Source organism: Paroedura picta, chromosome 2, assembly GCF_049243985.1.
Source record: "Paroedura picta isolate Pp20150507F chromosome 2, Ppicta_v3.0, whole genome shotgun sequence".
NCBI lineage: Eukaryota > Metazoa > Chordata > Lepidosauria > Squamata > Gekkonidae > Paroedura > Paroedura picta.
This window is the reverse complement of record NC_135370.1, coordinates 135784819-135796900: the sequence shown is the minus strand read 5'-3', so window position 1 is coordinate 135796900 and position 12082 is coordinate 135784819. Positions and strand designations below refer to the sequence as shown.

The 12082-nt window shown below is 41.4% G+C and overlaps 1 protein-coding gene across 1 annotated transcript in view; it reads left to right on the top strand.

Moving 5' to 3' along the window:
• RYR3 (ryanodine receptor 3) overlaps nucleotides 1-12082 on the top strand; it is a 367896-nt gene that overhangs the window by 71644 nt on the left and 284170 nt on the right. The window contains exon 3 of the mRNA XM_077322945.1: nucleotides 2743-2850. Within this exon, the coding sequence (XP_077179060.1) occupies nucleotides 2743-2850 (108 nt within the window). The remainder of the gene's footprint in view (nucleotides 1-2742; nucleotides 2851-12082) is intronic.

The following is a 12082-nucleotide window of genomic DNA, read 5'->3' as shown; positions in this document are numbered from 1 at the left end:
AGTGCAAGTAAAATTTGTGGGCAATCAAATAATAAGCCATATGTCTTATTCTAGTTTGTCTTTGGACCTATTTTCCAATAGATTCTTAAGTGTTACTTGGATTTTAATTTGTAGTTGTATCTTATGTAGGAATAGGAGATAGTATTCAGGTAAATTGTTATTATTAACAGAATGGGAAAAATTGAAGAATATTTTCAGCAATAAGGGTTGTTTATTTACTTCCTCTGTAGTCCACCAGCTTTTTGAGAGTCAAGATAAGATTACAGAATTGGGGGGAAATGTAATAAAAACCAGTATAATAAATGTAGAAAACCATAATAATGAATTACAAAATTATATAGTAATGTAATGAAAACAATATACTATATCCAATACACAAAGCAGTCATTAATAAATACCTAATTTTTGTCACAGACATTAAAACTACAGCCCTTTTCCCTTTCACAAAAAGTTCCCCCATGAAAAACCAGTTTACACATTGTGCAGAAAGATAAGTGCATAAGCACTTGATCTTCTGAGCCATAATTAAAGAATTTTTTAAAAAGAGAGCTCTAGATGCTTTAATCAAATTAGCCATGGGGAATTTTTCCTTTCCTGTTATGTCACCTAATTAGTCTAGCAAATCCCTTGGGTGTGGGCATGAAAAATAGGGACATGCTGCTTAGAGCTTTTGTCCTCTGTTTGTTTCACATTGATAATTAGGAAACACTCACTAACATGCTCTTTATTATAATATTTGGATGCATTTTAATTCAAATACGTTTTAAGAGCATAACTTTTCCAGTGTAAGAAAGGTTTAAAAAGCACAGTTCAACTTCTGTGAAATGAAACTGCGACCGGGGGGGGGGGGGGATTTTGTTGAAACATTTGAGAGAGGTCAATATCAAAGACAGTGATGCTATTAATTCAACAAAAGCATATGACTGTTTGCATGCACATAATATTATACATGAATTTTTGTTGCCTAGTTGTGTAATAATAATGAGAAGTGACAGGTTGTATATATTATATATACAAATGTATTATTTATGTATAGGAACTGTTCCCAAATACCAGCCAGTCTCACTGCATCGCTCACATTCTGTAATGCATTAAATGGTACTCATATTTTTATTAAATGTTTTTTTTCTGTGAAGTTGTGATTTTCTCCAAAATAAACTTTTAGTTAACATACCTCACAGAATTGTTCTGGGGATAAATTGCAGGTGCAGGGTTTACTATCACCTTAAGCTACTTAGAAGAAGAATGAAATACAATGTTACAGACAGATAATGCAGAGGTATTATTTGCAACCCAATTATAAACATATGTGCTTGGAAATAATTCCCACTGAACTTACAGAGATGTAATTCTCAGTAAATATGTAAGGCCAAAATTCTAAGAAGTAAAAGTCACCATTGTAGCCTTAGGCCTATATGATTCTTAATGTCTTGGAGCCAGAAAACTGGCTCAGGGTGGTGTACATCATATTAAGCAACGTTGACAGGTAAAACAGTTCATTAAAATTTATTTAAAATCTAAAAAGATAAATTTAAAATAGCATCTAATATCAAAAACAGAACAGCAGCATCAACAGACATCAGTTTGTCTTCTGCATGCTGAGTAATAGTCTAGTTTCTTTTGTTCTTTTTTATCTTTCTTGTTTAGGATTGTTTGTCTCCCCCCCCCTTTTGTTTGCATACAACCACGAAACGGCCACCATGGGAGGAAGAGCCACCCACAAACACAGAGGAAGCCCAAGTGCATGGGACAAAAGGAATAAATATTTAAATATACACTTAGAAAGAGGAGTCAAAAACAGAATAAAACCAACACTGTAGTTGCAGCTGTCTGCACAAATGACCAGATCTCCAGTTGGCAGCTAGAAACCCTACTAGAAGGGAGCCCAACTGCCCCCACCAGCTTTCTAAAAATACTTGGCAGGCATTAGGAAATGTGCTGGTGGGTGCCATGACACCCTTGGGCACCATGCTGAAGATCCCTGCAGTAGAGAGCCAGTTTGGTGTAGTGGTTAGGAGTGCGGACCTCTAATCTGGCATGCCAGGTTCGATTCTGCGCTCCCCCACATGCAACCAGCTGGGTGACCTTGGGCTTGCCACGGCACTGATAAAACTGTTCTGATTGGGCAGTGATATCAGGGCTCTCTCAGCCTCACCCACCCCATAGGGATTCTGTTGTGGGGAGAGGAATGGGAACGCGACTGTAAATCACTTTGAGCCTCCTTCAGGTAAGGAAAAGTGGCATATAAGAACCAACTCTTCTTTTTCTTTTTCTAGATGATAGGGGACCTTTGATGGAAGAGAGGAATCTTCATTCCCCAACATATACCAAATTGTCTTCAGTTGCTTGGCACCTTCTACTTCTACTTCCCATTGACTCTTTCTTCGTTTCCTACCATTCCCCTCATTGCTGCTGTCTCTTCCCATCAACATTTCCTCTACTGTCTCCCACCCCTTCCAATTTTTCTCCCGAGCAAGCCTTCCATGGCCACTTCTTCTTCCCTTCTTAGCTCATATTTTATGAGGTAACCTTGTAATTATTGTGATACATACACATGTTGTGCTCTCTGATCTGCAGTCTTATACTGATCTTTTCAAAGGTATATAGCCGTGCAAGTCTGTTATGGCCAAAACAAAAGAATCTTGTGATGACTTAAAGTCTAGTGGAATTGTGGCATTTTGTGGGCTAGAGTTTTCTTTGTCAAATATAGCACTTATCTTTCCTGTTTGTTTTGCTTTACAGTATATCCCTCCTGACCTTTGCATCTGTAACTTTGTGTTGGAGCAGTCTTTATCTGTCAGAGCTCTTCAGGAAATGCTTGCCAATACAGGAGACAATTCCAGTGAAGGGGTAAGTAAATTATTTTATTTTTGGCATCACAGGATGCCAATTGTCAACAAACAAACTTTCTCTCATCCAGAGAGGATGTTAAGAATTAGTCAACAATATCTTCAACCTTTAAAATAAAAACATCAGAAATCTTCTACTCAACATTTTCCTAAATCTAAGCCACATCTCAAGAATTGCATGGTGCATTTAATTTATCTGGTAGCAGCATAGTTGAACAAACAAACAAAGAAACAACAACAAAATCCTCATCTCTTTGGAGACCAATTATTACACTACCAGAACAAAACTGTCTGCTGAGAAGTAAAGAAGTAAATCCTTTAAGATGCAGCTAGCTTTTGCCAACTCAAGGTATCTGAGAATTAAGTTGCTTTGAAATTAGGCCATGTGCAGAGTACCATTACTTTTCTATTAGGAATCACTAGAGCAGAATAGGTGAGTAAAATCCTTTTGTTGCATACCTTGTACTCAAACATTATTCTGTTTATTTTTTTTTTTAAATTAAATCCAGTTTGCCAAAGCTGCCTGCTGAGCACTGAAAGTGGCTACAACATCATCTGCTTCTTGCTATTGTTGCACCAGAGAAGGGTATTTACACAGTTCTTCCCGATGGGCTAGTTAGGGATTCAGGGTATCTACTGCTGATGCCTCACTGACTCCTCTGTTTCAGAGTAGCTCCCAGTAGGAGCTCCTCTGAGTTCTCAGAAGTGGATAAATACACTTCCAGTAATGATAAATGGACTCCGGGGAATGGTAGAGGACAGGAAGGCCTGGAGGATCATTGTCCATGGGGTCGCGATGGGTCGGACACGACTTCGCACATAACAAGAACAAGAATGATAAATTATTTCAAATGTGTTCCATGAGTAACCCCCCCCCCCCACACACTACCTCTTTTAACTGCAAATCTTCATGCTTTTGTGGGCTGTTATTAGTTAAAATAAACATTTAGTGCTTTTATTTTTCCCCAACAAGTTTCTTGATGGGGCTGGCATTGTATGTAATTTAACTGAGAGACCATAAAGGCTCCTAGGATGGCCCCAGCCACTTTCCACCCGCAGAGGCAAGATTTTTCTTCTGTTTTACTTTCCCTTTCCTGACAGAACTGCTCTAATAATGTGTTTTCTTTTTTGCTGAAGAACTCTGGCTGTCCTACTCTGTCACAGTATAATATTTTGGTTGTTGGCTCAGCCCAGGAACCTGAGGGAAGGATCAGGAGCATGCTTTAACTATTTAAATGGCACTCAAGACATTTTGAAATTTAAAATTAACAAAAACATTTATTCAACATAGTGGTGAAAGGTCAGGTGAAACCAGGGGTTGAAATTTCTGAGGTAAAACCAATATATGCAAAGCTTTTGGTTCTTATATTTCAGGCTAATGAGCATTTTATAATTCATTTCAAGTTACTTTAAAATGTTATGTTGAGAAGCTTGTGTTCCAGTGTTTTCTTTGAGTATCCAGAAGGCTGGTACACTCTTTTCAGTACCTAAACCCATTATCTTGGAACAGCAATTCTTGTCCTGAGTTTTCAGTTGATGCTTAACGTCTCTAACAGCAGTATCTAACCACATGAAACCAGGGATCTCTGCACTCTTCAGAGTTTCCTGTTTGACTGGATAAGGAAATTGTCCTCTCAGTAGAAGATCTGTCTTCTTTCTTTGGCCCAAATAGGAGTCTCCATCTAACTACCCACTCTTCGTTACCAACTTTCCTCAGTTCTCCCATCTGTTTTAAACTACTCTCAGTCAGAGCTGAATTCTGAATGTCAGTACTCAACTATTCTAATTGATGGCTGAATTGATGACATTCAGTTTTAAAAAATGGCAGTCTACATTGCTGCGGGACTGCAAAGCTACATGCCCTCAATAAAAATACAATGCTTTCATTGTGCTCTGCAATTTTGGAATCAGGCACCCAAAACACATTCCTGTGCATGTTTTCTGGTGGTGGGGTATTAACAGGGAAAGGGTGTGTGTGTGATGAAGCAGCCCTCTCCCTATTAGCTTGGTGTCCATGCTTTGTGTTTTAAATTTTCATACAAAAACTTTACACACAATCATCAGGGTCCAGTTACCATGGACAGCCTATCACAAATGTACCCAAAAATAGAGATTGTTATAAGGATCTCAAAAAGGGATCTAACGAAATGTTTCATTGCTGCGTTGTGATCCTGTGGCAATGCAGAAGTGCAAGGTTTTTTTAAAAAAATATTTTGCTGTTGGGGCATTTCCCCATAGCAATGTGGAAGTATGTATTAAAAAAAAATTGGGACTTGGGGCAGGGGGAGGAAGTTTGAGTCTCTAAGACAACAACTGTGAAGGGATTGGTGTCTTGCCTTGATTGACAAGCCCAGGAACAGGGAGAAAAGTTTGGGTTGTTCTCTCTTCTGGCTTCACCACCTCATCGGAAGGCAAAAAGCAGCAATGAGAAAACTTGCAAACATAAGACTTCCAATAGCACGTTTGCAAGCAGGAGGTGGAGTGTATTTTATGGCTCAATACAGAACTGGTCATGGTGTTTCTTCTTCCACCCTGCTAATTACTCATTGGGTTAGGTAGGCTGAAATCAGTCCCCTCCCTTGAGTGAAAGCTAACTGCACTGATTGTTTGATAAAAGTGTGTGTAGCAATGGCATGAACAATTTGTTTTCCATGAATGTCTTTTGAATTGATCCAGTGCCTGAGAGGTGTATGTGTATGATTTGTATAAGAACTGTTTGTGAATAGGTTTTCTATTTGAATTCAGCATACTGATTTTATAAATTAATTGTCAGAAAGCAGATCATTTGAGACTGTTGATTAATACCAAAAGATGCTTCATCTTCTTGGTAAGCAAAGTGTAATTGCCCAGACCACTTGATGACTGCTGCAAAAATAATATTGGATGTGCCAGCGAAAGCATCCTAATGGGTTTTCTCAGTAAGAGCAAGAGCTGCTCACGTATATGCTGACCACTTTCTTTGGTCTCATAAATGTGATTATGTAAAGCTACTGCAGTATTATGGCAGTAATTTACTATTCCCTGAAGCTCAATTTTATATTTAGTATGTTGCTTACTAGTCAGTTTCTTGGGGGAATCATTATTGGAAGACAATGAGGGCCTTTTCGCACGGGGATCTTTGTTGCAAATTGTTTGCGGAATGAAAAATCGCCATTTAAAATAGTGGAATTCGTCGTTATGCATACCTGCCTTTGTAGTGGAATCAGTTGCGTTTTTTAGCATTTCCCACAGGCTATCGGTCTCGGCAGAAATCGCTAGAAAGGAAGCGCTATTGCCAAGCTCGTCCCGCCCCTGGCCGTCAAGCAGCCAATGGGCAGCCGTTAGCATGCTCCCAAACAGCCCCTTTCCCTTTAAGAAAGGTTTAAAAAAAAAAAAACAGACCAATAGCAATGAATCTAGGTAGATTCGTTGCTACGGAGAGACCCATCCAGCTGCCTAATGTGAGCTGTCGTTTGATTGTATGATCGTTGGCACGCTGCCTCGAGTGATAAAAAAAAAAATCCCCCCCCCTCTCACGGGCCCGATTTTCGGCTGAATTTATGTGTAAAAAATAAAGGGACTTTATTTCAGCAAACGGGCTTTTATGTGGTTTGTGCTTAGTGACTAAAGGTGAAGGACTGAAGCTAGGGAAGCCTCTAAACAGAAAGAGGCTCGCTGGTGCGTTTATCCCCGCTCGCTCGGAGAAAAAAAAATGGCGATCGCTTCGCCGGAAGTTTGGAGGAGAGAGCCAGGGGGAGGGACTTTGAAGAACCAGCAACAATGGTAACGCACAGGTCTTTAGCGCTACTGTTGCAGATTGGTTGCAGGAGTGTATCGCTATCCGGAGGGTGAATCCACTTTTCTGGATTCCCCTGAAAGCGCTACAACGAAGCGCTTTTTGCGGGTCGGTTTCAGGATTGTTGCAGATTGTCTACGACGTTGTTGGTTATGGCAAATTAGTAGCGTTTCCAATTAGCAACCATTGTGCTATTTTGAAGCCGTGCGAAATGGCCCTGAATGTTAACTACAGTGGGATCAGTTTGTCTGTGCAAGCACCACTGCATTGATACATAGTCCTTGCACAGCTCGCTTTTATTTAAGTATGGATTTATGCATGGAACATCCTTAACGTGTCCTAGTTGTTTATGCTTATTTTGATCAAAGATGAAAATACCCAGCCTTAATCTCCTCTTTTATGTCTTTATTGCTTATTTGCCTAAATATTGTTTCAATTTGTGTTTGGTGTCAATGTTTGTTCATGTAACATGTACAAATATTATGCGTTAGATTGAAATTTCACTTTCCTTTTTTCCCCATTTTGTTTTGCTAGCCTAGCAATCTCTCTGAAGGGATGTTTTTCATTTATTCATCAAATTCACAGCCACTGCATGAAACACATTCATTTTTTTCACGATAACTTAAAACTTTCACTCGTCAGTGGTTTCATTCTGTATGCTATGTGTTTCATGTAGTTATAAAATGCAGATCTACTTGTCTTCGCTGAATTTTCCCTTATCCTTTACAATTATGTCTGAAATTGTTTATTATTATTTATTATTATTATTATTATTATTATTATTATTATTATTATTACTGTTATTATTATTACTGTTATTATTATTTATTAATTGCCCCTGGCTGGGCTGAGTGAGCGGGCCCTGTCAGAACTTTGGCTTCGCGCCTTCCGACTGGCTGGAACTCTGTCCTGTCCTGGTGAGGGCCCAATCAGAAGGTGCTCATCCTACTGGTTAGAACTCTTGTCTTTCCTGGTGAGGGCCTGATTGGAAGGTGCTTTGTGCCTTCCAATTGGGACCTCACCCAGCTCGGCCCCGCCCACTCTCCACCCACTTAGGCCTTAGCCTTTTATGTTTATACAGCAACAGTTGTATAAACATAAGCCAGTATATAGGCTACAAAATTAAAGTTGTCAAAATTTCTCCTCGTCATCAGCGGGAGATTACAGTGTAAAGCTGCCAGATCCAGATTGGAAAAGTTTCTAGGATGAAGCTTGAGGAAGTACAGGGACCACAGTGGGGTACCCCATAGAGTTCATCTTGCAAAGCTTCCAGGGAAACTGTTCTCTGTAGTCTATAGATGAGCTGTATTTTTGGGGGATCCCCAGGACCCACCTGGAGGCTGGCATTCCCTATGCAGACTTATGCTTTCTTAATACTGTATGAATTACTCAGCACAACATTTTTATTTGATTATATGGTTTTGACACTGTGCAACCAGTGCAAAGGATAGGAGCAAAGGATGAAAACATTTGCTAAGAAAGATTCGCTCTACGTTCCTGCATTGCTCTAAATCAGTGGTCCCCAACTCCCGATCCGGGGACTGGTCCTGGTCTGTGGATCAGTCGGTCCCGGTCCGCAGCTCCTCCTCACCCCCCTCCCTGGCTGCTGTCTCAGGGGCTGCCTTGCCACTCTGCTGCCTTTCGTGCTCTCCAGCGGCCACCATGGCTGGGGCTCCCTCTCGGCGTGGCACTGCTCAGCTGCTGCTGGTAGCGCCCCTCAGCGGGCGGTGGGAAGTCAGGGCACCAGCAGGAAAGCAAATGGAGCAGGGGCTCAGGTGGCGCCGATGTCCCTCAGCAAAAGACTACCCCCCCCCTGGGCCTCAGTAAAATTGTCAAGCGTTGACTGGTCCCCGGTGATAAAAAGGTTGGAGACCACTGTCCTAGAGGATGAAATATCTGGTCTATTGGTAGTTCAAGTAATTAGAAACAACAGATAACTCCTCGCCTTCTTGGCCAAACTCCACTCAACAATGAAAAAGGTGACCATGCTGAATGCATGTTCTGTGCTGCTTTAGTTGGCCCAATTCTACCGCTTTACAGGAAAGGATACAATAATTTAAATACATGGCCAAGACTTACTCCGGCTGCTGTTGATGCTGCAGAGGATTGACTGGAGGGGGACATGCCTGTCCCAGCAGCCCTCTTGTAAGATGTGCTGCATGCACGTGCGCATAAGCACACACACATGCAAGGCATAAGAGGCAGGTGGGACCCATGGTGCCTATAAAGGCACCACTTGCGGGACCCCATCCTCTTCGCCATAGACATTGCAGAACAGCTTCCCTCCCATCCACCCGATATTTATGTGGGAACAGCCTTGTTGCAGGATTTGCTGTGGATGTTTTCACATTTAATAATTCGTGACAGCTGCGGGTTTGCATGGGATGGAGACTGTTGGCAGGGAGTCCAGTGTGCAATTGGACTCCCTGGGATTTGGGGCCTCCATAAGAGATGGCACGTAAACGAGTGTGGTTGACCCGGCTGGGAGGCCATGGGCTTATTTGCCAGGCAGCCTGGGAGTAGCTAACCGAGGCCCTTTGGTTCCCCAACATAGGTTGCTTCCCTTAGTGGCAGAATCCAGTAGGCAGGGGGATCTGCTCTCCCTGCTGGGAATGCAGTGAATCCCCAGGACACCCCTGGACTCTGTGGGTTTTGGTGCAGTCTGTTGATTGTTAGGTAGAACTCCATCTCCATGCTGTGCCAACCCTCCTGTGGGGAGGTAATAAAACTGTGGCCTTGTTTATACCCAATATTGGTGTGTTGCATCTTATTCCTGCCTGAAAAGCCCTCCTGCAAGTCAATGCTTCATTAAAAGAGCAACGTAATATGGCTCTTGGTAGTTTAGACTCCGTATAATCTGATTGTTAAAGCCACTGTACTGAAATAAGTCATATGAAGAATTTTGCCACAGCACAGGAGACTTGGAGCCCTTTGGTTCTTTAATTACACTGTAATTTTATTATTATTCCCCTGCATGAAAAATAGCAATACATATTTGCTGATTTTTCTTTCAATACACTCTGCATGTAGTTAAAAATATCTGCAGGTCAGCAATCAGCCTCGTTTCTGTGCAATGCTAAGTTATCACACTGTTAAAATTATCTTTCCAGTCCACTAGGAAATGAGTGGTTACTTAAAGATCTAACCCTCTAAGGAGGCAGATTATCACAGAATGGAATTTTACCATTCACCTTTGCACCAAAAAAGACGCCCACGTCACTGTCAGTGCAATTTGCAGCTGGCTGTTTCAATTCAAAAATTTAATTTTCTGTTTAGCTGTCAATGTTTTTTTTTTTAATTCATAGTAGCTTTTAGCATTGCTAATCACTGTGGTTTGGAATGCTAGTATGCAAAAAAAAAATTCTACTGGAACAAAGAAGTAAGAAGAATAGATTTTCATGCAAAGTACTTAAATTCTAAACTCAAGGAAGGTTGGCTTTCTCTCTTCATTGCCTTAGAAGCAATGAGAAGGACTGCAGCACTTCTGCTGAGGGAAAGACCCATTGCATGTCCCCAAAGACAAGTTCTTGGGACAGTTTCACATACAATAGTACTATAAACTTATCAATGAAAACAAGTTCTCTGTTTAAACTTTAGTGAGTTACTGATCAATTTAAACTCTCTTGTTATTTAATCTGGTGTGATCCTAAGCGGCACGTGTCATGTGTGTAGTGGCTTTGTATGCATTTTCGCAGTTAAACTGACCCATAGTAGTATTTTCATATTAGAAAAGGGGCAAGCTGAGATTAAAACCATAGTGGCTTCCCTAAGGCCATGTAGTTGAGTTTGTTGCAGAGGAGCTATGTGGCTCATGACAGGCTGTCTGTCAGCCATGACGCAGCACTGGTTGACTTCTAGTGTTTCACAGGATGTTTGCACAGAGTTTGTGCAAAGATGCCTAGTTAATTACTGCTTTCAGCATGCCAGAATCAGAATGAGGTGGGTTATGATTGTCTAGATCCTAGCAACTATTCTATGAATTATAAATAAGCAATTATGAAGAAAAAATTGTTTGGAGTCTTATCTGAGATCCTGCTAATTGTATGCATGAATACCAGTGGGAAGGCATTCCCTTGTCCTGAACATAACTAGAAAAAAATTATGAACAACAATAAATAAATAACAAAACCAGAAAATTCTCAATCAGAAATTATGGTAGGACAAAAATTATTGCTCTAGTCACTGAATACCAATATGGGAGTGGGAAGTCATGTTAAACAAACATTTAAAAGCAAGACAGATTGCCAGGAGTATTCTTTTAAAAAGAAAATAAAAGATTGTGGTCTGATCTGTTTGCCATACTCCTTGGCATGTATTTGTTTTATCAGTTTAAAGCAAATGTATATTGACTCTTTTGCTGAGGGAATCCATGGACAGCTGGTTTAAAATTTGAATTAAAAGCGGCCGTGACTTACCATGGCCACCATTGACAAGACGGCGGGAAAGAAGAGGCACTCCCTGGGAGCGAACCAGGTCATGTGTGCCCTGCATGGCAAAGAGAGGCGCAGGCACAATATGCCATTATAAGACGCATCATGCATGGGGGCGGCCTCTTTCTCCTGTGGCAGCCCAGCAAGTAGCTCCCTGACCCACTCTTCCTGTACCAGTTACAGAGATTGTGGTACTGGTTATGTGTGTTGAAAGAATTTGTCACAGCTGCCGGAGGGCGAGTGGATGGAGCATACTTATGGGATCTAATTTGGGATGGGAAACAAAAGGTTTTCCCAGTTCAGGAGCCTTGTTTAAAGGCAATATGTTGGGTGTGGGTTGACCCAGCTGGGAAGGCCCAAAGCAGCACCAGCAGAGATGAGGAAATGGGGTGGGCAGAAGGAGGTTGATGCCTCCTGAAGCACCCCATGAATTACTCTGCTGGGTGGATACCCAGTGGCAAGGGGTCCTGTGGGCCAGCGGGGGATTGGGACAGGTTCACCAGGGCACCACTGGGGTAGGTGAGATGGGTCCATGACCCAGTTAAGGTGGCAGTCTTCCTCTCCTCTTGCTGGCCAACAAATGATTGTTGAATAAAAGCTGTGGTCTGTTTGCCAAACAATGAATGTGTGTGAGCATCATCTTTCAGCCCATATGCCAGCCTGCAAGTCAATACTGATCATTGTGCAAAACGATAAAGTATCCCAAAATTGTTGCTTTTAAGCTGCAGTCTTAAATAGTGCTCTAAACTATGTCAACGGGTATGATGGTTTTGTATTATAACAGGTGGCTGATTTCACTATGAAGAAGGAAGTTTTGCATCCCCCCAAACTAGTAAGGCAGGAGGATGTAACTATAGATGCAGGGCTGGCAATTCACTTTAATACCTACCTGATGTACATTATTACACTGCCAACTTTCCTGCCCCTGATCCATTGCACTGGCTATCATTTGTGGGGCAGAGAAAATTAAAAGAATTTTCCTGACCTGTAAGTGCTCATTTTTGCATCTACTTTACATATTCATTACC